The following is a 25,827-nucleotide window of genomic DNA, read 5'->3' on the forward strand; positions in this document are numbered from 1 at the left end:
AATGATCATTTGACTGTTAGATGGTTTTCCCTCCATAAGCCTGGTTACGCTGGAGCTTTCTTCCTGTTAAAGGGAGTTTTTCCTTCCCACTCTTGCCAAAGAGCTCACAGGGGGTCATATGATAGTTGGAGTTTCTTCTGTTTCCTCGGTGTTGTTGTTCAGTCTTTACTTGTGTGACGTCATTAAGTGTGCAGGAGCTAGTAGCAGCTGGAGAGCATATGATGTGTGGGTCTGTAATCACCCTATGATATGCTCCAGTTATGCTTATTGCAAAGCCCCTCCTGGGGCAAACACATCCATACATACACAGCAGGTCAGTGGTGCTCCTGGGAAAATGAGGTAGGTTGGACAGGAGTAGGATGGCAGCCAAATGTGCCAGAAGGCCTGCAAGGAGTAGTAATTCAAAGGGTTTATTCTGTTTTTCATAACCCTGTCACCATCTTCTTAGGTCCATGGAACATACTGCCTGAAGCCGAGAGCCCGGGAGGCGTATTCTATCTGGTAATCAGGGTGGACATGTCAGGAACAGATTCGTTTGGGGTAATTAGGGTACACTTAGTTTACCCCAAAGCCTGAGTAACACTTAAAAACTCAATGACAAATCTAACTGATAAACTAATAATCTCAGCACCAAGCACGATAGGGCAAGCAGAGAATGCCAATTCATTTATGCCAAAACAAGATAACTATACATGTTTCAGGTTTTCTACAGATAATGTAAAGTACCACGTGGGAGAAATCGACCCTACTTGGTGTGCCGTCACACCCACGGGAAGAACCACGAATAATGTGAGTGACCTGAGCACATTAATGGGAACATGGGCAAGAAGTGGGTTGTATTATTATTGTGGGCAAAGCACCCTTTTGGTTCGTGTCCCAATGGGAAGCGTAGGGACATGTGCGATGGTGCGACTGGGAGCTCCGCTCATGCTGATTGGAAATCAGGTAAAGACTATTCAGCAACACAACACACGTACCTTAGCAGCCAGACATAAGAGACATGTTTTGGTAAAAAGAGGGACCCAGGGTATACATGCATATGACCCCCGGTTAAACTCTCCGACTAGGATAGACTCCATAGGAGTGCCCAGGGGAGTTCCAAACGAGTATAAGCTGGCAGACCCACTAGCTTCAGGGTTTGATAGTATATTCCTTTGGATAACGCCTAATAAGAATGATGACCGCATTAACTACGTTCATTACAACTTGCTGAGACTCTCTAGCCTTACCAGGGACGCAATGGAACAACAATACTGCCCCAGATGGCTCAGTAACCCGAGCTCTGGAGGGCCGGAAAATTTGTCTAAAACCATGCATGAGCACTCAGGTATTGAAAACCCGCTGGCATCGTGGATGACATCCGTGTTTGGACAATGGAAAGGTGTGGCTATATCAGTGATGTGCTCATTGGCTGTATTTTTGGGAATATTGGTCATCGCTGGTTGTTGTATCATTCCTTGTGTCAGAGGATTGTTGGTAAAGATAGTGGCGAAGGTTACGAACCCTGGCTGGGTTGAGGGCATCTACCAGATGAACCTGGAACCCATAGAGTGGGGCAGGGAGTGATACAATAGGAAGTATGGTGACATTCCTGTTGGAATGTCAAAAGAGGGAATGTTGAGATTCAGAGATTCTTTTATTGATACCATATAATTTGCCTTATGAAGAATGTATTAATAACATGTTTTACAGTACATATAATCTAGGAATAGGCCTGAGCAGAGGCCCCAAGGTTTCCAGCTTCTTGTTGCAAACCTGTTGCATTTTATTCTACTTGGTAACAGATGATCAGAGTCAATAATTAGCCTCAGAGACCCTGAGGGCTTAAGATTATTACCTTGTATGGAAGGTGTTATAGAAAAGAGAAGTTCTATGTCTGCTTATAGCTATTAAAAGATGTACAAGATGTACGAGTAACTGTGACTAATGTCTGGAACATATTTTAATCTGTCATTGACGCCATGGGGGGGCGTGTACCCCACTGCTTTATAAGTATTCACAACATGTATTTTGGTCAGAAGACATATGTTGATGTTTTCTCCTGTGACAATAAAACTCATCGTTTGATTGCACTTTTCCGGAGCCTCCGTAGTTTGTTGTCTGGTCTAAAGTTGATCGATCTCGCAGCACTTACAATATAAAGCACCTTGAGGCGACTGCTGTTTTGATTTGGTGCTATATAAGTAACATTGAATTGAAATTATTTTTTCTTTTTTATTTATTTGCTAGTTTACATGAGCCAGCGTGTCTCAGGGAAACAATATTTAGACCTTTGTTATTTGAAGCCAAGCCTCGCTTATTATTTAGTTATTATTCTCCCTCTCTTAACCACGCTCTCTTACAGTATCCTCACCATTTACCCATCTTACCACGAGGTAAGCATGATTCTTTATCTGGACCAATAAGAGTGTGTGACAGTGTGCAGGTTACAGATGGTGAACACTGATTTTCACTCATTTGGATTCATTAACATGCATCAAGGAAAGAACAAAACAGGTTGGAGCACATTTTATAAATCTGACAATAATTTTCATGTTGCAGTTATTTCCCAAATTTCCCACGTGTGGGACTAATAAAGGTTAAAGGTTATCTTATTTGCTGCAGCCCGATGTCCCCAGCAGGTCCCCGAGGTCCTCTGATCAGGGCTTACTTGCTATAAAACAGACTAAGATGAGAACTAATGGTGACAGAGCTTTTGCCACTGTGGCCCCGACACTGTGGACTCTCTCCCTGAGATATTAAGAACTGTGGACTCGGTTGTTGTTTTTGAAAAAACAACTCAAAACTCACCTTTTTAAACTGTTTTTGGTTCAATTTCTGCCTGTTTTATATTGTCTGTTTTACCCTTTATTATTTGTTATCTCATGTGCAGCACTTTGTGATTCTGTCTAGAAAGGTGCTACATAAATACAAGTTATTTATTATTTATTTGTTTGTTGTTTTTGTTGCACACATTAAAACATGTCTTTGTACATAGGAGTAAATGATGCCCAAGGAGTCTTCTCATATCTGCCACAAGATTTTATGACTCCACTTACATTAGAAAAATAATGGAAGTGAGGAGAGGTAAGTAACGGGAAAAGGTAAGCGACCCATGTTGTAGGTGACGTCAGACACCGGAGATTTGGCGGGGAAAAAAAGCGAATGGTAGCGTAGAATTTAACAGTTTCTTTAAACGTCAGTATTGCCAAATAAACTAACCAACTGTCATATAACTAACAACATCTGTCCTATCATCTCTAACACCCTGGAGGACAACGAGGAGAGTTTAGACGCTCTCCAAGAATACATCGACCGGTGCTTCGAAGATTTAGTAATGAAGAAGGCCCAGAGCGCGTCTTCCCCGGCCAAAGCTGAGACGCCGTCATCTAAAAGATATCGCCCGGCAGACTCCCCCGGAACAACATCGCCTGCCGGCAAAGATATCGTCGACATCCTGGAGTCAATCGATAAGCAATTGTCCAGTTTTGATGCGAGGCTGTCCCTGGTGGAGATCTTACACCGGGAATTTAAATCTCTAAAAGAATCCCTGGAGTTCAGCCAGCAGCAGGTGGAAACACTTTCTGTGGAAAACACCACGCTACGGGACTCGGTCAAATCTCTGACCGAAAATGTGACCCAATTAAACATAGAAAATAAACAAATAAAAGAGACCGTTATAGATTTACAAGCCCGTAGCATGAGAGATAATCTGGTGTTTTCTGGTATTCCAGAGTCTGCCGGAGAGGACCCGGAAACGACCGTGAGAAGCTTCATTAAAATCCACCTGAAGCTGCCGGAGGACACGGTGAAAAACATAGGGTTTGATAGACTGCATCGCATCGGGGCTCCGAAGACAGGAAGCGGGAGACCACGTCCTATTGTAGCCAAATTCGGCCACTTCAAGTAAATTCAAATTCAAATTCAAATTTTTATTTGTCACGTACACAGTCATACACAGTACGATATGTAGTGAAATGCTTGGACAACTGCTCGTGACCTAAAGAAAACAAAAAAGGAAAAGGCTATGAATAAGAAAGGAAATAAATATGAAAAATTAAAAAGGGTAAATTTAACTAGGAAGGAATAAAATATAAATTAAGGTTAAAAAATGAAATAACTGTACAACACACTGGGAAAGAATAAGATAAAATATATAAATTAAATTGAAAATAAAATAACTGTACAACAAAATACACAATATAGAACTATATAAGAATGTCTGAACAAAATACACAAGAAGTATAAATAAATATATACACAATAACAGCAGCAGTGATTTAAGTGATGAAGTGAAAACAAAGTCCAGAAAGTCCAGTGTGTGTGTAAGAACTGTATGTGTGGGTCAGTACTGTGTGGTGGTGTGATTGAGAGACCGTATCGCCTGCGGGAAGAAGCTCCTCCTCAGTCTCTCTGTGTTGGTCTTCAGGGAGCGGAATCGCTTTCCTGACCTCAGCAGAGAGAACAGTCTGTTGTTGGGATGGCTGAGGTCCTTCACCATCTTCCTGGCCTTGGTCCAGCACCGCCTGCTGTAGATTGAGTGCAGGTCAGGGAGTCCGAGCGGATGGTGCGCTCAGCTGACCGCACAACCCTCTGTAGAGCTCGTCTGTCCTGCATGGTGCTGTTCCCGAACCAGGTTAAGATGTTTCCCGTCAGGATGCTCTCTATGGTGCACGAGTAAAAGTTCCTGAGCACCTTGGAGGGCAGTTGGAAGTCTCTCAAGCGTCTGAGCTGGTAGAGACGCTGTCGGGCCTTTTTCACCACGGTGTTGATGTGACAGGACCATGACAGGTCCTGCGTGATGTGAACTCCGAGGTATTTGAAGCTGTCCACTCTCTCCACTGGGCACTCGTTGATGACGGGGGTCTGGTAGTTCCTCTCCTGCTTAGTGCTGAAGTCCACTATCAGCTCCTTTGTCTTACTGACGTTTAGAAGGAGGTTGTTCCTCTGGCACCAGTTCTCCAGATTCCTAATCTCCTTCAGGTAGGCCGTCTCGTTGTTATCAGAGATCAGGCCCACCACGACGGTGTCGTCAGCAAACTTGATGATGGTGGTGGAGCTGGTAGTGGCCACACAGTCATATGTGTACAAAGAGTACAGCAGGGGGCTCAGAACACACCCCTGGGGGGCTCCAGTGCTGAGAGTGGTGGAGGCTGAGACATGTCCGCCCATCCTTACTGCCTGTGGTCTGCCAGTTAGGAAGTTGGAGATCCACTGACACATAGATGAGCTGAGTCCCAGATGCTCCAGCTTGGTGGTGAGTGTGGAGGGAATTATGGTGTTAAATGCAGAGCTGTAGTCTATGAAGAGCATTTTAACATAATTCCCCCTTCTAGTGTCCAAGTGAGTGAGTGATGTGTGGAGGAGATGAGAGATGGCATCGTCTGTGGAACGATTTGGACGGTAAGCGAACTGTAGTGGGTCCAGTGTGTCTGGTAGTGAAGAAATGATGAAGTCTCTGACCAGGCGTTCAAAGCACTTCATCACTACTGAGGTGAGGGCTACAGGGCGATAGTCATTGAGAGAAGCAGGGTGGGGTTTCTTCGGGACAGGAACAATGATGGACTCTTTGAAGCATGTGGGGATCACCGACTGAGATAAAGAGATGTTGAATATCTCAGTGAACACAGGAGCTAGCTGGTATGCGCAGTCTCTTAGGATACGACCTGGGATGCTGTCTGGTCCTGCTGCTTTCCTGGTGTTCACTCTCTTGAAGGCTCTCCTTACTTCATGCTCGGAGATGACGAGCATGTTTCCGGTGCTGGCAGTATAGGGTTAGGGTTACGTCAGACACATCTGCAGGGTGTGACGCGCAAAAAGACGTAAACACAGCGCGGACCGCACGCATCAGGATCGCTGAGCTCCGACAGCGTGTCCGTCTGCGGGCCGTCGGGTGAGAAAGCCGAGAAAGACAAAGCTGATTCTGATGCGTCGGCTCTGTGTTTACGTCTTTGTGTGGAGTCCGTGTACCTGCTCTCATCTGCTGTTTGGTTGTTGTTGAAATGGTCGATTCAGGATTTAACCCTTTAAGACCTACCATAGAACCAAGTCCGCCAGAGCTTACATTATATTTTTACATGCTGTGGAGCCATTTTTTGGAGCATTTCAAGTTGCTATACATCAATACAACCATTATAGCCCAAACTTTAATAATATGTCTGCATTAGGTGCATAGTAATTACATAAATTGCAAAAAAGTGCAATAAACTACAAAAAAATTGAAAATCGTTTTTGTTTTTTTAACATATATTTCTTGTTAGAGAAATTTAAGAGGCTTATCCCTCAAAACTGTAAATACAAAAAAGTTGCACAAACTAGTTTCCCACCACAGGAAATTTATTTTAAGTGTCTTCACAGTTTTATTTTTGAAATACACCAATTTTTATATACTGCAGGAAAAACGGAAATAAATATTATAGTGCAAATTTGCAAAATAACAGCATAAGCATCAAAATAAACTATTTCCAGCAGTGCAATATGAGTCCTCAGCATCCCAGAAACGACACAGAAAGTCATGAAGTCAAGGATAACTTATAAGCTCTTGAGGCCACGATGGTAAAAAAAACTACATTTGACGTCACAAATGACGTCACTTCCGGTTTCGGGCAGGTCATGCGGTCATGTGATAGTTCGCGCTGATGGACGTAGGAAGTGTTACAAACAGCTGATCGGATCGGCGAAGCGTGTTTCTGGAATATCATGTTTTTGTTGCTGCAAGTGATTTTTATGCAGCTTTTGCAAAGCTATATGTGGAAGGAAACTGTGACCTAGGACAAGCTGATGGCATAAGATGTAAGTACAACTCCTCCAGTTTCATATGCAAAAAAAATGATTGCGCTAGCTTATGTGGTTGCAGAGCTACCGGGATTTAAAAATAGTTACGCAAAACAGAGCGTGCCCGCTCCGACCGGCTGTAAAGGGTTAATGAATTGATATCGCTTTGTTCAAGCTACTCACCTCCCACTTCCACCTGCACTTTCAACTGGACCACGGCCAATCAGAGAGGTCCCGCCCCTGACTATCTCTGATTGGTTTAGTCCACGATAGGGGCAAAATGTGTGTCTGTTGTTGACCACAGGGAAGGTTGCAGAGTTTGTTTGTTTTTTTGCTACCCGAACAGTTGGTCGCACAGGTGCAACCAAATATTTTTTTTAGTCGCACCACTGAAAAATTTGGTCGCATTTGAGACCAAATTGGTCGCACTCTAGAGCACTGAGTCAATGAATGCTGTCGGTGTTTACTGAAAGCAAACTGTGGTACGGAGACGACTGTTTATAATATTTCTAGTGATACTCAGAAGGTCTCATCAAGTCCCGATTTAATTCGATTTATGCTGTTATCAGTGTTTGCATGATAGCATGGCTGTGGTGTCACATCAATGTATGCGCTCGGTGTTTGCTGATATCAAACTGTAGCATTAGGACCACTGAGTTAACCTTGTAGTGATACTCACTCCTTTTTATTTAGACCTGGTTTAATTCTGGGATAGTTGAATGTTTGTATATAATCCCTGCAGCTGTCAGACTCTATAACAGGGGTCACAGCCTTTATTAAAACAGAGTTAGATAAAACTGAACAGTTTGGTTCATCTCTAGTTACATGGTTCTATCTTGATAAGCTGTCTTATCACAGATAAATTTTTCAAAAATATTAATGATTTAAGCAAGGAAAGGGCTACATGTCAACATACAACTCTTTATTTCTATTAATGTCTCACTTCATTCCTACCTGATTGACATGTTTAGGAATTATGAGTGATTGGCTCACTGTAGTTGTGAAAGTTGCTACCAATCAAATTATGATATGTTAAAGTTAAAACAAAACACAACTGTTTTAGATATTATCTAATATACATTTTGTAATTATCCTTATAATTACAAAATGTTTTATGTAAGATTTAAGTTTTGTGATTTATATCTGACATCACAAAAGTATTTTGGAATTTGAATAATGTATTTTGTAACTGCAGTACACATAATACTGATTTTGAACAATTTTGTCCAGGTTCCTTGTCACCGCGGACTCCTTCAGGACCATCGCGTTCAGTTACAGAGTCGGTGTGTCAGATCACCCCCCAGGCAGCGACGGCCATCTGGGACTGTCTAGTGGACAACTTCATGGCTGTGCCTTCACCTGGAGACTGGCGGTCCATCACAGAGGGATTCCAGGAGCGCTGGAACTTTCCTCTGTGCTGTGCAGCTCTGGATGGGAAGCACGTCCAGACAAAGGCACCCCATATATCATATAGGAGACACACACATTGATATACACTAAATATTCATTTCATTTCTTTTTTGTGGTGCCCAAATTGATGCACCTGCTTGATTTTGTTTAAACAATTATTGCACACATTTTGTAAATCCAGTAAACTTCTTTTCACTTCTCAAATATCACTGTGTGTGTCTCCTGTATGATATTTAACTGACATTTTTTATTGTAACAACCAACGATTTATACAGGAAAATAATGTCTATTAACAAGGTTGCCCAAACTTCTGCATCCCACTGTATCAGTATATTTTGTCATTAGTATAATATGAAATAAATTCTACATGTGTCAAGTCGTGTGCCAACATTTGCTGTGTAGTAGAACTGAGACATTAGTCATTATAAACATTTATTTGAAATAATATTAAAAGTCTCAAACAGAAAAACATTAAACATAAATATATAAAATATAAGAATTTACAGAGAGACAGGAATAAAAAAGGACCAGCTGCTCTCCAGAGCAGGAACAAGGCTGAGGAGGAAATGCTCCATTGGAGACTGGTGTGGACTCTTCAGGGACACCAGGATGGCCAGCTCCACCGCCGATGGACCGTCCTGGGACCCGTCCCTCATCTGCCTCGGAGCCGTCCTCCTCTGTGGGCCTGTAAAACAGCACAAAACACAAAGACATGAGAAGGCTGCTACTAGATTTTAATTTCAACATTGAAAAAAAACAGGATATAATCAGATTGGTTGTAGAGCTTTAGTAAAGGTGATCACAGGCAATCCCACCGACTAAAAATGTATCAGTGCTTGCTGTACATACCTGTGGGTGCAGCAGCAGGAGCTCAGGGACTGGGCAGCCAGGAGAAGCAACAGGGGATGCTCTGCTGCAGAATCAGTTGGCTCTATCAATACAGTATTAAATGCTAACAGGTTGAATATAATCAGAGAAAGTATATACAGTGGTCCCTCATTTATTGCAGGGGTTCTCAGAATAACTAGCCCCTGGTCACGCACTTTCTACACTGTTTTCGCCACACACATGAACATTAGTCACAGTTCTCACAACTGATTCTCAAAGTGCAAACCTTTGTAGATAACAAATCATAAAAGTATTATTATGCTGCGTTTTGTCTTCATCTGCCCGCCACTTTTGTGCACCTTTTCCCCTCCCGGTGCAGGTGTGTATTTCCAAATGAAGGTCCTAGTTATGGGTGTTTTTGTGCTGTTTTTTCTATTGGACGTGATGGTTATCAAAACCAAACATGATAAATTTGGCAAGCGCAGGAGACACGACACGGAGGAGATTTGTCAATCAGGCTGCAGAATGCAATGATGTACTGTGCAATAAAAAAATCAGTGAAAAAGCGAAGCAGTGACAGACAGTGTTGAGTAAGTTACTTTTAAAAAGTAATCAATTACTAATTACTTAGTCAATATTGTATTTAAAATACTTATCTAATTACTGTGTCAGAAAAGTAACTTAATTACTCAATAAGTAATTTAACTAAATACTTTATAAATTCCATATAAACCTTGAGTGGACAAACAATAGAAATTCTTTAAATAATAAATATTTTTTAAAGACGGAGACTCTACAGTACGCAGCGGCAGCATCTCTTCCACAGTGTAGCCTGCAATCATTCTTTAAGCTCACCTTCAGGTGCTTTCTGTGCTGCTGAAGTAAAACCAGGTTTTGCTGCTTAGCAGGAGCTGCCGCGGTGTTATCCATGGATGATGAACAAGGATCGCTCAGAAGTGTTCGTCTATGCTCCGTGTCAGGTGCTTCAGTAGATTAAGATAAGAGATAAGATAAGATAGAACTTTATTAATCCCTCGGGTGGGTTCCTCTGGGAAATTCGATTTCCAAAAAAGCACAGCACCGACAGAAGTTACAGAGTTATACACACACACATATATATAAATACAGAGACAATATAAATAAAATATACGAAGGGGATAAATAGAATAAATAGGAATAAAAATAAAAATACAAGTGAATTGCACATTTCAAGTATTGAGTCTATTGCACCGTTGACTATTTACAAAAGTATTGCACAAAAAGGTATTGCACAGTGAGGTGAAGAGGCACTACAGCTTAGTTGTTCCCCCCTCCTTTGTCCTCCTGTTTCCCCTCCCTCTCCCCTCCAGAGAGGAGTTAAACAGTTTGATGGCGTGTGGGACAAAGGAGTTTTTAAGTCTGTTAGTTCTTGTCTTTGGGAGAAGCAACCTGTCACTGAACAGACTCTTCTGGTTGTTAATGGCCGTGTGCAGAGGATGCCTGGCATTGTCCATAATGTCCATCAGTTTCTTTAATGTCCTTTTCTCTGCCACTGTCACCAGAGTGTCCAGCTTCATGCCGACCACAGAGCTAGCCCTCCTGATCAGTTTCTCCAGCCTGGAGAATTACTATTAACAGCGGCCGATAGTTTTTTCTAGCTTACATATTACTGTAATGCTCTTGTCTGCTTGTTTCAGAAGAGTGAAGAGACGGGAATATGTCCATGTCATAAAACAGCCACTCGCTTCAGCCGAATCCAACATCTTCTGCTGTAGAAAACGACTGTGCAGCAAACTGGCGCGAAATGACGCGCAGCTGCACTACAGCCATGTTAAAGAGCAGAGTTTACTTCTACGTTTAGAAGATAAATTAATGAAATTAAATAATGATATTCAGCGAGTTTAATTATTTTACAATGTAACGCAAGTACATTGTAAGTAACTGTGATTAAAATACCTAAAAATGAACAGTAATCAGTTACTCTACTTTTTCAGTGGAAAAGTAATTTAATTAGAGCGTTACTTTGTTCTGTGTCTGGTAAGTAAGTTACACCCAACACTGGTGACGGATGAGCGGGACCACTGTGTGCTGTTTAGTAATAAACAAAATATATTCCTAAATGACAACATGCCTAAAAGCAGAACAGTATTTGTACGTCAGTGGGAAAATAGCGGTGGCTTGCTAGCTTTTGTGCGGCTTCCTAGTGTAACCCCGGTAACTTCTGACCCCACTTCCGCCAGTCCCTTTATTGTGGCGGGAATGAACCCTGTATAAGTTCCGGGTCAATCAGCTGCATGTCCCTGCGCCTGCTGTTGTCCCTGGGGTTGGCGTACTTGTCAGACAAATTTTACACTACAGACCAGTTGACAGCGTGCAGTAACCCGGCCGATTTATTCATCTTTACACCACCTCACAATCGACTCAACGGTGAGTTGTTTGTTTTGTCACAATTAATGAAAATGCGGAGCCGCGATCGCACATCCTAAAACGCCGGAAAGCTCATGCTAGGCTAGCGACAGCAAGTGCAACTACTAGCTTTATTTATTGAATATTGTTGTTTTTGTTTATTCCATTATGGCCGAATGTTGACTTAACGTATCTAGAGTTGAACGAGTGATTAGATTTTTGTAGTTTTGTCCGTTTTGGATGTTTTTTGTTACTTTTCTGATGAAATGTCTAAACGGCCTATGAGATTTTGCATTGAGTTAAATTCCATTGAGCTTATTCAATCTGTTGCGCAACACCTGTGGTTAAATGAGTTTTGTAAATATATTTGATTAACTTTGGATAATGTTTATTAGCTTTATTGCTGATATACTTTGATGGGAGCCATGAGAATGTTTTTCTATAATAGTGCTGTACTGCCAGATTGTGTTGCACATTCACATTATTGACATTGTTAAATAAATGGATGAATATATCGTTGCATTCTCAGCTGCTCATGTGTCTGACTGTTGTGAACCAATCACAGATCAGTTCAGTGTTCTGACAGTGTGTGCTTGCACGCACAATTATTGTGTTGTTTTTACCTGCTCATCCATGTGCAGCCTTTTGTCATGGTTGGCTGTGTGGCAGGCAAGCAGAAGTGGTGGACCCAAAATTGCCGGACTCTTGGAGACGGGAATAAACTGAAAACTAGTGATGGCCCGCTTGAAGCTGGCGCTCCGGAGCGTGTGTCGAAAAAAACAACACACTGGTTCAGAAGCACTGTGTCGAGGCTTGCTTCGTTTGGCAAAAGTCACGTGACCAGTGACGTCCGAAGCTTCATTACGCACGTAACTGCTTCGGTACCTGATTCAAACGGATATAAGGAAGTGAATCATCCACGGGATTCGTGGAGTGTGCTGATGGTGACAGAGAGCGAAGAGGTGATCATTCCACTGACAGATATGGAGCCAGCGAGGAAGAGAGGACGTTCTGGCGTGTGGGAATATTTTGAGTTGATTTTGCTCAATTCATTTTATCTGCCGAAGTGAAAAACTTGAAATGTCCAAAATCATGTTTTCATAATGTAAATATCATTACAGCATATGACTTTAGGAACACTTCCATGTGCATTAAAGCTGATGAAGACTACAACAATGTATTTGACACTATACGTACATTACATTGCTACAGTTCAGAAAATCATTTTGTTTATTGTCAGATTTTGGTGTGTCGTCAGGTCCGCGCTGTGTTTGCCTCTTTTTTCTTCGCTGGCTTCTGCAGCTGCAGGTTTCATAACTCTCTGTTTACATCTCTAATTAAGTCTCACATGTGTCAGCTTTCTTTTAATAGATACGAAATTATGGATATATACTGATACATGACCAGAATTGTAATATTTCTGACTGAGGCAAAACTTTCCAGATTCCAATCAAATTGAATCGGATCCTGTATCGAATCAAAATGATTCTACAAATCAGTGACGATGCAGCCGTACTCAGCTTCCTAAGCATTTTCCCTTTCCAGTTCACAATCAATCCCACCCCTAGGTCAAAAATATGTATAGGACAATTGGCCTCATCTAATATTTTGTATGAACCTGTCCAGCTGTCCAGTGATTAAATGACAAGTAGATGGAGGCAGGACTTCACAGCAGGGGCATACTCCATAATGTGCTGTGCATTATCATATGTATATTATATATATTGCTCATTTATTGTATTTACCAACATAAAGGAGTTATGAGCAAAGAAAGGCCACACCATAGTGCATGTTTAAATAGGGAAAGTTTATTGATCAAAATGTATTACGCAAATACGCATTACATTTTTTCAGCCCCCCAATCGAGAAGACAAAACCAATTACATGTTCAAAGCAACGGAACGGTGGCCCAATATCAGAGAGAACTCCACTCTTGAGTGAGCAGCGATGATTGAGCAGTCCGTTTTATTTTGCAGATTCAAGCTGCTCTTCTAAATATTCGCCACCAGATGTCACCGGAGAGGACTGTGTTGAAAAGCTTCGAGTAATGAACCGTTTTTCAATACAAGCTTCGGAAAGCTTCATTTGGCCATCACTACTGAAAACGCAGCTTTATTGCTGGACGAATGATTCACACAACTCTAAACCGAGGTGCTGGAGGCCAGGACATTACAAACACACAGCAAGTCGAGGGTACAACACGACACTGAGAAACACAGGGCTTAAATACACAGACGGCAGTAATCAAGGGATGAGAGACAGGAGGGGAACACACCTGGGAGAAATCACAGCTGACGAGACAGGGGGAAACGTAAACCGAGCACACTCACATACGACACAGACCTTCACAATAAAACAGGAAACTCAGACACAGGGAACCAGACGTTGAACTAAACAGACTCACAAACAGACGGGGGGCCACCATAGACAGACGGATATACAGACTCAGACTCAGACCGAATATAAGACGTAGAACTCAAACAATAATAATCATCATGATAATAAACTGGAAAATGATACTAATGAACTTAAAGCGCTGGACCGACCCAGGACCATGACACCTTTCTCTCTGTGCTCATCTGACCCACTGTCACCTCCTCCTGTCTCCTGCCCAAGCTCTGCACGTCCTGTCTCCACCTTCACTCTCCTCTGCACCTCCTGTCTCCACCTTCACTCTCCTCTGCACCTCCTGTCACCACCTTCACTCTCCTCTGCACCTCCTCCGTCACCACCTTCACTCTCCTCTGCACCTCCTGTCACCACCTTCACTCTCCTCTGCACCTCCTGTCTCCACCTTCACTCTCCTCTGCACCTCCTCCATCTCCACCTTCACTCTCCTCTGCACCTCCTCTGTCTCCACCTTCACTCTCCTCTGCACCTCCTGTCTCCACCTTCACTCTCCTCTGCACCTCCTGTCTCCTGCCCAAGCTCTGCACCTCCTGTCTCCACCTTCACTCTCCTCTGCACCTCCTGTCTCCTGCCCAAGCTCTGCACCTCCTGTCTCCACCTTCACTCTCCTCTGCACCTCCTGTCTCCACCTTCACTGTCCTCTGCACCTCCTGTCTCCTGCCCAAGCTCTGCACCTCCTGTCTCCACCTTCACTCTCCTCTGCACCTCCTGTCTCCACCTTCACTCTCCTCTGCACCTCCTCCATCTCCACCTTCACTCTCCTCTGCACCTCCTCTGTCTCCACCTTCACTCTCCTCTGCACCTCCTGTCACCACCTTCACTCTCCTCTGCACCTCCTGTCACCACCTTCACTCTCCTCTGCACCTCCTCCGTCTCCACCTTACTCTCCTCTGCACCTCCTCCGTCTCCACCTTCACTCTCCTCTGCACCTCCTGTCACCACCTTCACTCTCCTCTGCACCTCCTGTCACCACCTTCACTCTCCTCTGCACCTCCTCCGTCTCCACCTTCACTCTCCTCTGCACCTCCTCCGTCTCCACCTTCACTCTCCTCTGCACCTCCTCTGTCACCACCTTCACTCTCCTCTGCACCTCCTCTGTCACCACCTTCACTCTCCTCTGCACCTCCTCTGTCACCACCTTCACTCTCCTCTGCACCACCTCCGTCTCCACCTTCACTCTCCTCTGCACCTCCTCTGTCACCACCTTCACTCTCCTCTGCACCTCCTCCGTCTCCACCTTCACTCTCCTCTGCACCTCCTCTGTCACCACCTTCACTCTCCTCTGCACCTCCTCCGTCACCACCTTCACTCTCCTCTGCACCTCCTCCGTCTCCACCTTCACTCTCCTCTGCACCTCCTCTGTCACCACCTTCACTCTCCTCTGCACCACCTCCGTCTCCACCTTCACTCTCCTCTGCACCTCCTGTCACCACCTTCACTCTCCTCTGCACCTCCTCCGTCTCCACCTTCACTCTCCTCTGCACCTCCTCTGTCACCACCTTCACTCTCCTCTGCACCTCCTCCGTCTCCACCTTCACTCTCCTCTGCACCTCCTCTGTCACCACCTTCACTCTCCTCTGCACCACCTCCGTCTCCACCTTCACTCTCCTCTGCACCTCCTGTCACCACCTTCACTCTCCTCTGCACCTCCTCCGTCTCCACCTTCACTCTCCTCTGCACCTCCTCTGTCACCACCTTCACTCTCCTCTGCACCTCCTCTGTCACCACCTTCACTCTCCTCTGCACCTCCTCCGTCTCCACCTTCACTCTCCTCTGCACCTCCTCTGTCACCACCTTCACTCTCCTCTGCACCACCTCCGTCTCCACCTTCACTCTCCTCTGCACCTCCTGTCACCACCTTCACTCTCCTCTGCACCTCCTCCGTCTCCACCTTCACTCTCCTCTGCACCTCCTCTGTCACCACCTTCACTCTCCTCTGCACCTCCTCTGTCACCACCTTCACTCTCCTCTGCACCTCCTCCGTCTCCACCTTCACTCTCGTCTGCACCTCCTCTGTCACCACCTTCACTCTCCTCTGCACCACCTCCGTCTCCACCTTCACTCTCCTCTGCACCTCCTGTCACCACCTTCACTCTCCTCTGCACCTCCTCCGTCTCCACCTTCACTCTCCTCTGCACCTCCTCTGTCACCACCTTCACTCTCCTCTGCACCTCCTCCGTCTCCACCTTCACTCTCCTCTGCACCTCCTCCGTCTCCACCTTCACTCTCCTCTGCACCTCCTGTCACCACCTTCACTCTCCTCTGCACCTCCTGTCACCACCTTCACTCTCCTCTGCACCTCCTCCGTCTCCACCTTCACTCTCCTCTGCACCTCCTGTCACCACCTTCACTCTCCTCTGCACCTCCTCCGTCTCCACCTTCACTCTCCTCTGCACCTCTGTCACCACCTTCACTCTCCTCTGCACCTCCTCTGTCACCACCTTCACTCTCCTCTGCACCTCCTCCGTCTCCACCTTCACTCTCCTCTGCACCTCCTCCGTCTCCACCTTCACTCTCCTCTGTACCTCCTCTGTCACCACCTTCACTCTCCTCTGCACCTCCTCCGTCTCCACCTTCACTCTCCTCTGCACCTCCTGTCACCACCTTCACTCTCCTCTGCACCTCCTCCGTCTCCACCTTCACTCTCCTCTGCACCTCCTCCGTCACCACCTTCACTCTCCTCTGCACCTCCTCCGTCTCCACCTTCACTCTCCTCTGCACCTCCTGTCACCACCTTCGCTCTCCTCTGCACCTCCTCTGTCACCACCTTCGCTCTCCTCTGCACCTCCTGTCACCACCTTCGCTCTCCTCTGCACCTCCTCTGTCACCACCTTCACTCTCCTCTGCACCTCCTCCGTCTCCACCTTCACTCTCCTCTGCACCTCCTCCGTCTCCACCTTCACTCTCCTCTGCACCTCCTGTCACCACCTTCACTCTCCTCTGCACCTCCTGTCACCACCTTCACTCTCCTCTGCACCTCCTCCGTCTCCACCTTCACTCTCCTCTGCACCTCCTGTCACCACCTTCACTCTCCTCTGCACCTCCTCCGTCTCCACCTTCACTCTCCTCTGCACCTCTGTCACCACCTTCACTCTCCTCTGCACCTCCTCCGTCTCCACCTTCACTCTCCTCTGCACCTCCTGTCACCACCTTCACTCTCCTCTGCACCTCCTCCGTCTCCACCTTCACTCTCCTCTGCACCTCCTCCGTCTCCACCTTCACTCTCCTCTGCACCTCCTCTGTCACCACCTTCACTCTCCTCTGCACCTCCTCTGTCACCACCTTCACTCTCCTCTGCACCACCTCCGTCTCCACCTTCACTCTCCTCTGCACCTCCTCTGTCACCACCTTCACTCTCCTCTGCACCTCCTCCGTCTCCACCTTCACTCTCCTCTGCACCTCCTCTGTCACCACCTTCACTCTCCTCTGCACCTCCTCTGTCACCACCTTCACTCTCCTCTGCACCTCCTCCGTCTCCACCTTCACTCTCCTCTGCACCTCCTCTGTCACCACCTTCACTCTCCTCTGCACCACCTCCGTCTCCACCTTCACTCTCCTCTGCACCTCCTGTCACCACCTTCACTCTCCTCTGCACCTCCTCCGTCTCCACCTTCACTCTCCTCTGCACCTCCTCTGTCACCACCTTCACTCTCCTCTGCACCTCCTCTGTCACCACCTTCACTCTCCTCTGCACCTCCTCTGTCACCACCTTCACTCTCCTCTGCACCTCCTGTCACCACCTTCACTCTCCTCTGCACCTCCTGTCTCCACCTTCACTCTCCTCTGCACCTCCTGTCTCCACCTTCACTCTCCTCTGCACCTCCTCTGTCACCACCTTCACTCTCCTCTGCACCTCCTCTGTCACCACCTTCACTCTCCTCTGCACCTCCTGTCACCACCTTCACTCTCCTCTGCACCTCCTGTCTCCACCTTCACTCTCCTCTGCACCTCCTGTCTCCACCTTCACTCTCCTCTGCACCTCCTCTTTTGCCTCCTCTCTCCTCCTCTCTGCTTCCTTGTGTCCCTCTTCGATCAGCTGCTCTGCAAACCTCTTGTACCTGGTATAAAAGCTCAGTTCCTGTCTAACTGTTTGACAGGTGTGATAGTCACATGGTTTTGGAGAATGCATGTTCCCTCGGTGCGCAAAAGCAGAGTAGTGACAGAATTGATGCACATTGTTGATATTTGAAGCACGTGTACCTGCACATTAACACACGGGTACTGTGGGATATATTTTTAAAGCGCTCGTGCTCTCGTCCACTCCCCGCAAAAAAATAGCAGCTGTGTGGCGTCTGTGGCGTCGGTGCTCTCATCACCTGCGATGGAGTAAACATCAAAAGCACAGCTTTATCAGACAGGTGCAGTTTAATGTTGGCCGACGAGTCTTCAGTGCGTCGCACGACTGGATTTCTGGACACGCTGACGTTGTTGAAGTCCTGCACTGTTTCCACATTATTTCGGTGACTTTAACGAGGCCGTGTTTTATGAGGTCTCCATCTGAGAAAGGCTCGCCATGTCTTGTGATGAGTTGGGCGACCTCATAGCGGCTATCGGAGCCTTTTCCTGGACCTTTTGAGCATGAAATAAATACTGTTGCTGTGACCCTGCAGGAGAGCTACCCTTTGCTTTCTGCTCTGGCTCAGCACCAGTGTCGGATGCACAGGCCTGATGTTTGGTTTCATGATGACGTCGTACATTATCCTCTTTCATAACTGCCACAGTCTCAGTGCAGATCAAACAGACACACTTGAATTCTTTGAAGAAATATTCACTCTCCCACCGTGTCTGAAATTTTCTGCACTCACCATCCACCTTTCGCTTCTTTGGTTTTGACCTGTTTAGTAACTTGGGGTAAATTTCTTCTGTGATTGTCCTTTTTGGTGGAGCAACTACCTTGATCACCAGTAGCTCCTCCTGGTGTTAAAACTAAGAAGTGCAATACAATCAAGCAAAAGTTGAAGTGCGGGCCATATGTTATTCTATTTATAAAATTACTTGCGGGCCAATTAAAAATGGACCGCGGGCCGCAGTTGGCCCACGGGCCAGAGTTTGGACCCCCCTGGTTTAAAGGATTAAATTCAGCGTCTCTGCCGTTCTCTTTACCACTACACTCTCTGTCTCGCCAGTGTCTTATTCTAAGTGGGCGAGGAACGAGACATGTTCACTTACCTGTGTGTGAGAGAACTCCCTCAGTGTCCGTGTAGTACTGGTGTAGCACAAGTAGTGGCCTTGTTAGACCTGCTAGTGCTACTTCCTGCCTTCTTTGCATGTGGTATAGGCAGTGTAGTTACCTTTAACCACAGTCTGAGGACAGATGGGAAATATACAAAAAATTCCACCACAAAAGAAGATTTCAAAGGTTTTTCAAAGGAAACATTTATTTGTACAAAAGTATCACTTAAGAACATAACTGCATGCCTCTGTTTAGTTTGGATTTCATGGTTTAAACATATAAGGAAGTAATAGTAACACAAGTCTGAGTTCACTGTCTGTTTTCAAATGCATTTCAGAAGCAGGAAAAGTCCTTATGTCTCCCTCCTGTCCCGCATCCTCAGGCCGCTCACCCCGACTTCCTTGGGTGTGTCTGCAGAGATTCGACCCTCCCCCTCCACGTTTGCTGACATTAAAATATTGCCTTCTATATCCTCCTCTGCTTCCTCCTCTGGATTTGAACTGCCATCACAGCTGAACTGCAGGCTCTCTGCCTCCATCACTGGGTCATCTTCATCAGCTTCCTCCTCTTCTTCCACTTCTGTGTCCTCGTCCTCCTCCTCCATCTGATCTTCCTTGTCCTCTTGCCCATCCTCGTAAGTGTCCTCTTTAGGGTAGTGGAAGACATCCTTGTGCTCGCTGAAGCTGACTTGCTTCTTCCTGCTATTGTTACACTGCAGCTCTTTCTTCACCTCCAAACCAACTCTTGTTGTCGTTCTTTCAGGACCTGGCTGGGATGATGGAGGACGGAGCAAGTGCCTTTTCTCTGCCTCCTCCTCACCATCCTCTTCCTCATCTATGTCTTCCTCTACATAGCTTCTTCTATTCCCTCCTCTACTTCCTCTTCATCCTCATCATCTTGTGCTTCTGTGTCCTCCTCTTCCTCTTCCTCTTCCTCTCGCACTATGGAAAGTTTCCTTGCCATGACCTCTTCCTCCTCTTGCTCCATCCTCTCTGCTAGGGCCTCAGCGGTGGGCTGTGTGGGGGGTTCCTCTAGTTTAACCGTCTTAAACCCACGTCTGAGGCAGGGTTCATCATACTCTGGGTAGGTCTCCTCTGGGTAACCTTCCCAGTCTGCACCGTATGGGACCTCCTCGGCCTCCATCTCTGGGGAGGCTCCCTCCAATCTGCTCTCTTGAATAAGCTGTGTGATCTGTCTCAGCTGCCTGAGTAATTTCTCCTCCTTTTTTGACGTGGTGGTTTTACTCCTCCTTCGTCTACCACTCCCAGAACTATTGTTCCTCCTGGACACAATCCTCTCCATCATCTCTTCAGGTTGGAGAAGTCTCTCCTGCAGCCTGGCAAGCTCATTAGCAATGATTGTGTTCGTCCTGGTTCCCACGGTTACTGCAGAGTTCTTCCCTGGTTTATTAGTCTTCCCCCTACATGTCAGCTTATGTATGATGTAAAGGATGTAAAGAAGGATCCCAAAGCCATATAAGGGTATCACTTGAGTCATCAGGTTGTACTTTTTGCCTCGTCTTGTTTTTTATTTTTTTATTTATTTTATTTTTTTATTTTCAGTTGTTACAGACGGGACAGACATGAGTGAGGGATAGGAAAGGGAGAGAGAAAGAGGAAGGAAAAGAACAACAGAAGGGGAGAGGGACAGTGAGAAAGGGGGAGAAAAAATCTCCTGGATCACCTGTTGAGAGGAGAAGAATAGAAAACAAGCAAAAAAAAACAAAGCAACATACTAAACACAACACCATCGCATTAATCTAGCTAAGTGTAAACAGCAGTAAATACTAAATATTCAATGTTGTTGTGCAGCACGCAGGACACACAGCGCACAATGTGCTTTGAAGTAGCAGCCAAGAAACGTGTAATTTAAGTCTACGAGCAGTGAACACCCGTGTGCACACCTGTGTGGATCAGCGCGCTTGTATTCAAATGGTTTCCACATGTAATGGCCTGCAAGAGGATGTAGAGAGCCATAGCCCCGTCCCCCAGGGCATGAAGCAGGTATGGAGGAGATCCAGGCCCCAGACATCCAGAGGCCCCAGAGTGTGAGAGCCCACGGAGGACCACCGGAGGGGCATCCGTGCCACCCTCATGGGAAGGGCTGAGGATCCCCAGACGAGGCGTCACCCAGTAGCCACCGAGCAGAAGCTAGAGGGGGCTGCACCGGCGTGCCCGCCGTCTCTGCCGGCAGCCAGCTGTGCCAGAGTGAACCGAGCCGGAGGCCCGAGGGCCCCCCGCACCCCGGAGGAGGCCTGACCGAGCAACAGGCGCCAGGCCCCGCCAGGTAGCCACCAGGAGTGAGCCGGTACATACCTGAGCGCCCAGCCCCGGACACCAAGAACCACCAATGCACCGACCCCTGAGGGCATCAGTCACCGGCAGGGAGTGTGGTGAGGGGAGACAGGCCTTGGAGCGCCTGGGAGTTCCCAGAGAGGTGGAGTCTAAGACCCGACCTGACATATACACACAGACAAACAGGCACACACAGACACAAAGGATTTCAAAAGATTTTAATAGGTTAGTTAAAGATTTTGAGCAAACAACAGAAATAAGTGTGTGATAACAACATCTCACTGCTCAGGATTATGTAAGAAGGCTTCATTTCATAATGACAGTAAAGCAAATACAGACAGATGTATGGAGAAAATAATCACATAAAAATAATAACTGTGCTAATAAGAAAACCCTCCTGATGTCCATAAATACGGTGAAATCAAAGGTTCCTAAAGTTATAAAGTAACATGTCAGGTAAAGTTCTTCATGTTTGAACTTGAGTAAATGTGTTGATCTAGTTTCCAACAGTTGCAGCAAACACATGGAGCAACACAACGAGAACACACAGTGAGGTGAAGTGAGTGAAGTGGATCAGGTTTTCACCACTGCAAAACACACCCACACATGTCGGGGAAGTGGGAGGAGCGGTGGGAGGGGAAGTGGGAGGAGCAGTGGGAGGAGCGGTGGAAGGAGCAGTGGGAGGAGCAGTGGGAGGAGCGGTAACTGTGTCGCTGATCCATTGCTGGTACTGGGACACAGGAGTGTAGGTTGAAGGACGTGCAGAGCATCCAGGCACAATGAGAACTCCACTCTGCAGCCAGACGGATCCACTCTGAGTCATCAGTGGTGCCCCAACACTAAGCTGTGGAAAGACAGTGATGAAAGTTATCAGGACAGTTTGTTGGTAGTTTTGTTACAAACTGCTGAAATAAATGAAGTAATAAATAAATGGATCGTCCAAGTATAACACAGTTAGTAACACTTCATGGATATCAGTCTGTCCAGTTAGGAAACATGAACCACTGTGAATCCACTTCAGCTGCTTTGGTGCAATGAAAGTGACGATTCCACAGACAGAAAGTTTCAGACAGCTCGTTTAAAGTAATCAGTTTCATCAAATAAATTAGAGGCTTTAGAAAAAACAACCTTTGATAAACATGAATATTAATATTTATGGTCAATTACAGCAAAACAAGCAAAGTGTGACTAAAGGTGAGATTATCTCAGTGACTGTCAACAACAGATTATAAGAAATAAACTTGTGCTCACCAAACATGAATCTATCCTTCCAGTACAGATGATGCTGTCTGGGACCCGTGGATAGCTGGCTTTGCACTCATTGTTTCCCACTATTGGTACGTTTGCCTCCAGCAGGTTATTTCTGATTCCTAGTTGTAGAGAATTTAAACATCAGGTTGTTCTAAAGACTCCAACACAATGCTGTAAAATACAATAAATATTTTATGATTTACCATCAAAGCCGATGGCCCAGCTGCTGGTCTCATTGTTGAAGGTGCTGTTTTGTGAGGCTAAGCAGATCGGCCGAATGTAGTCTGTGAAATTGACAGGAGCCGACAGCTTCAGAAGACAAATGTCGTTCTCACGAGTCGACGAGTTGAAGCCAGGATGGTAGGTGATGTTTACCACTGTGCGACTCACTTCATTTGGGTTTGGACCTGAGTACCTGTTCCCGCCCAGATAGACCACCCTGCTACTGAAATTCCTTCACACACAACAGATATTTTTATTGTGCCTCATGCTGATCATCAGCACAGGGCAAAGCAGTCGATGCCACGAGTTTCCTTTCAGGCCTTTGTTGTGTGTGTGTTTCTGTGTGTGTGCGTGCACAGGTGGTTGAACCTGCTGGCTCGTTACATGAATAAGTAATTAACACTGATGGCCAGATTCATCCACAGCACTGAGTGCGTTCATGTTTCAGGTGCTGCATGGAGATCTAGTGTTTGAGAAGAGGAGCGAGCTCAACAAGCATCAGCAAACACACAAACTGTGCAGTTTGTGTCTCTGTGGGTGAGTGTACAGCTGGAGTATTCACCAGGAAGACACAAAATATTATCAGACATCAAAGTCAACTTCTGCTGATCCTGAAGGTCTCTTTGAATGCCAGCATTACAGAGTGCAGGGTGTGGATATCAGCCACAGAGCTCATGTAACATCTGTTTACATGTTGTTGAACTGACTGTGACTGTGACGTGAGGCCATCTTCTGTCATCAGTGGACAGAAAAATCAATGCTTCTCAAATACAAGGACATCTATGAAATGACTTTATAGTTTAGATTAAACTAATGTGGCGTCTGGTTTGATTGTTGTGCAGACAACTTTGCAGTTCAGCACTTTGGGCAGCAGCTGCTGTTTTTAAATGTTAGAAGAAGTGAGGAAATAAAATATCTCTAGTGCACATGAATGCTACACTTCACCTTCATCATCATATTCAACAAAGTGTAAACTGGCAGCACTGACTCACAGTGACATGGTGGATGCAGCTGTCAGCACCCACTGGTCGTTGATCAGAGACCCTCCAAACCCAAAACTGGTAGGCAGATCTCCAAGACCAACATTAATGAGTGGAGGCCCTCCATCAACTCTTATATCAGCGAACCAGGGCCAACTTCCTGCTGCAGCGACACCAACTCCTGCGATGCTGCTGTTCACAGCCCTGCTGCCACATGCTGACAAAGCAGAGAGAGCACAGCTAAACATTAAAACCACTGAGAGAGAAAACACTGATCAACGCTCTGCTGGGAGATCCTGAGCTCTGACATTCATGTGGAAGTTACTCTAACATCAGACTGTGCTTTACATGTGATCCACAGACGTCCCTCCTCTGTGTCAGAACAAAAATCATTTCAGTTTTCTATGTGCTCATTGCTGTCCAGCTGACAGAAGGAAGACGGGTTAAATGTCTTTGGATGCTTACCGGGCTGCTGTGAGTCACAACCTGAAAATGAGAAACACAGACAAACCTGTGAAAGTGAGCAGTGATGGTTTTCTTCAACTCGAAGAACCGATCACACTAAACACAACACTTTAAAGCTGACTGCAGTTACAACCTTGATGAAGGTCAGAGTCGCCTGTGTCGTTACTCTGGCATCAAAGCTCTGGCATCGGTGTTCCTCACCAAATACATGTTCTCAGTTTACTCAAACATCAGTAACTGTAATATAAAGTTACTCTCTGCTGAATATCATCAACTGTTAGAAATCCAACACAACAAAGTAAACTAACGAACGCAACAACACGTCTGTAAAAGAAGCTGTTGATATCAAATAAAGAGTGAAGACGTCCGCTGACTGTGACTTCATTACATTATCATATTAAATACGATGCTGAATGACATTAATGCTAAATGGACTCTTTCCTTGTATCCAGCAGCAACATTTCGTTTAGAAACATTCGTACCTGTAATTAATCTCATTCTTCTTCCAGCCCTGATAAAACCTCAGCAATGAGAGGAAGGAAATTCAAACAGTTTCTCACCTTTGCAGAAGAAAATGATCAGCACAGTGACGCAGCACACAAACTGCTGCAGAGCCATGGTTAACTGCAGCTGTTTCAGCTCACCGTAGACTTTAAATATGTGAGATGTATGTTCAGCTCCACCTGTTTCTAGAAGTCATCAGGGCCCCACCAAAGAATCCGGTCAGACTCGTTGGTCTTTGTGCTGTTTGGACTGCAGCTCGAGGCACTGAAAGTTGGAGCAGGTTTTTCAATCACAGCAACAGTCAGCTGGTGCTGCTTTATGCTGTAAGGTAGACCCTACAGTAGCAGGTAAAGTCTGCAGACTGCAATCAGCCCTGATCAGTTTGTTACTGCCGTCATGTTTTTGGGATTTGTTACGCACACTTTGGGGCAAACATGACACTTTGTAGGTTACAAATAATCCTGTTAAATTAACACCACAGGAGAGAGAGAGGGGGGGGGGGGCACTGTGTGCACATGGGTCTTTATGTCTTTGTGTGGGTCACTAGTGGGTGGGTGGATCAGGGGCTGGCTGGCCCTTGGCCCCAGTGGGACATGGTCACCTCTCCCCTCTGGACACTTCAGCCCCTCCCTGGGATGCAGGGGCTGGATTGTCCCCGGGGTCTCCCTCCATCTCCTGCTGGGTGTCCGTCCCAGGTGTCGTATCTTTGTTTTGGTTTTCGGTCTCTTACGGGTGCAGCAGCTGGCAACACATTTTATTTGTTTCTATCAGAAAGCCCTGAGACAGGTTTCCTTTTGTTTTTGCTCTGCAATGTCTGCGCTCTCTGTTCATACTAAATCATTTAAAGAACATATTTTAACGTCGCACTCAACAACAAACAAAAAGTCTCTTCAACGGCTAAACTGCTTTATATTTCTTCACGCCAACATACGAGCCACCAGTAGGAGTGACGGGGCTGCGAGTTTGAGACTCTAGAAAGTGCTACTCAAAGCAGGAAGGTGCTCAAAAAGCCATATTTAGTTTGCTGTAATGTCATCAAATGTCAGTTTTGTACCAAGACAGAGTAGAAAGCACTGACCACGGCACTCTTTCATGGAAGTTCAACACTGACCCAAACACTGCCAGCACCCAGCATCACACACCAAAGGACACA

The 25,827-nt window shown here is 45.9% G+C and overlaps 1 protein-coding gene, 1 long non-coding RNA gene and 1 pseudogene across 4 annotated transcripts; 1 reads left to right on the top strand and 2 right to left on the bottom strand.

Moving 5' to 3' along the window:
• Positions 1-11,023: 11,023 nt before the first annotated feature.
• LOC145426026 (uncharacterized) lies at positions 11,024-12,597 on the top strand. Its single transcript, XR_013906794.1, has 2 exons — positions 11,024-11,397; positions 12,018-12,597. It is a non-coding gene; the product is annotated as an uncharacterized LOC145426026 (long non-coding RNA).
• Positions 12,598-19,136: 6,539 nt separating this feature from the next.
• Positions 19,137-20,485, bottom strand: LOC113017406 (uncharacterized; annotated as a pseudogene). Its single transcript, XR_013904642.1, has one exon. The product of XR_013904642.1 is annotated as an uncharacterized LOC113017406 (transcript).
• Positions 20,486-21,455: 970 nt separating this feature from the next.
• LOC113017407 (chymotrypsin-like protease CTRL-1) lies at positions 21,456-24,867 on the bottom strand. Of its 2 annotated transcripts, none has more exons than XM_080299578.1 (6): positions 24,731-24,867; positions 24,171-24,191; positions 23,718-23,922; positions 22,707-22,918; positions 22,504-22,622; positions 21,456-22,096 (listed from the first exon to the last, which is right to left on the bottom strand). In XM_080299578.1, the coding sequence occupies exons 1-6, from the start codon at positions 24,786-24,788 to the stop codon at positions 21,749-21,751; spliced, it is 963 nt and encodes a 320-aa protein (XP_080155704.1). In that variant the 5' UTR covers positions 24,789-24,867; the 3' UTR covers positions 21,456-21,748. The 2 variants fall into 2 exon arrangements, with proteins under 2 accessions (XP_080155704.1, XP_080155703.1); XM_080299577.1 differs by having other exon boundaries at positions 22,707-22,957.
• Positions 24,868-25,827: the final 960 nt, after the last annotated feature.

This window comes from Astatotilapia calliptera, chromosome 3 (assembly GCF_964374335.1).
Source record: "Astatotilapia calliptera chromosome 3, fAstCal68.1, whole genome shotgun sequence".
Lineage (NCBI taxonomy): Eukaryota > Metazoa > Chordata > Actinopteri > Cichliformes > Cichlidae > Astatotilapia > Astatotilapia calliptera.

Bases quoted from the DNA above. Each gene is read 5' to 3' on its own strand.
- LOC113017407 (XM_080299577.1), bottom strand. From the start codon at position 24,788: ATGGCTCTGCAGCAGTTTGTGTGCTGCGTCACTGTGCTGATCATTTTC. The intron at 24,192-24,730 runs GTGAGAAACTGT...TCTCATTTTCAG, and splicing joins GATCATTTTCTTCTGCAAAG to GTTGTGACTCACAGCAGCCC. The intron at 22,958-23,717 runs GTGAGTCAGTGC...TTGTGTGTGAAG, and splicing joins GCTGCATCCACCATGTCACT to GAATTTCAGTAGCAGGGTGG.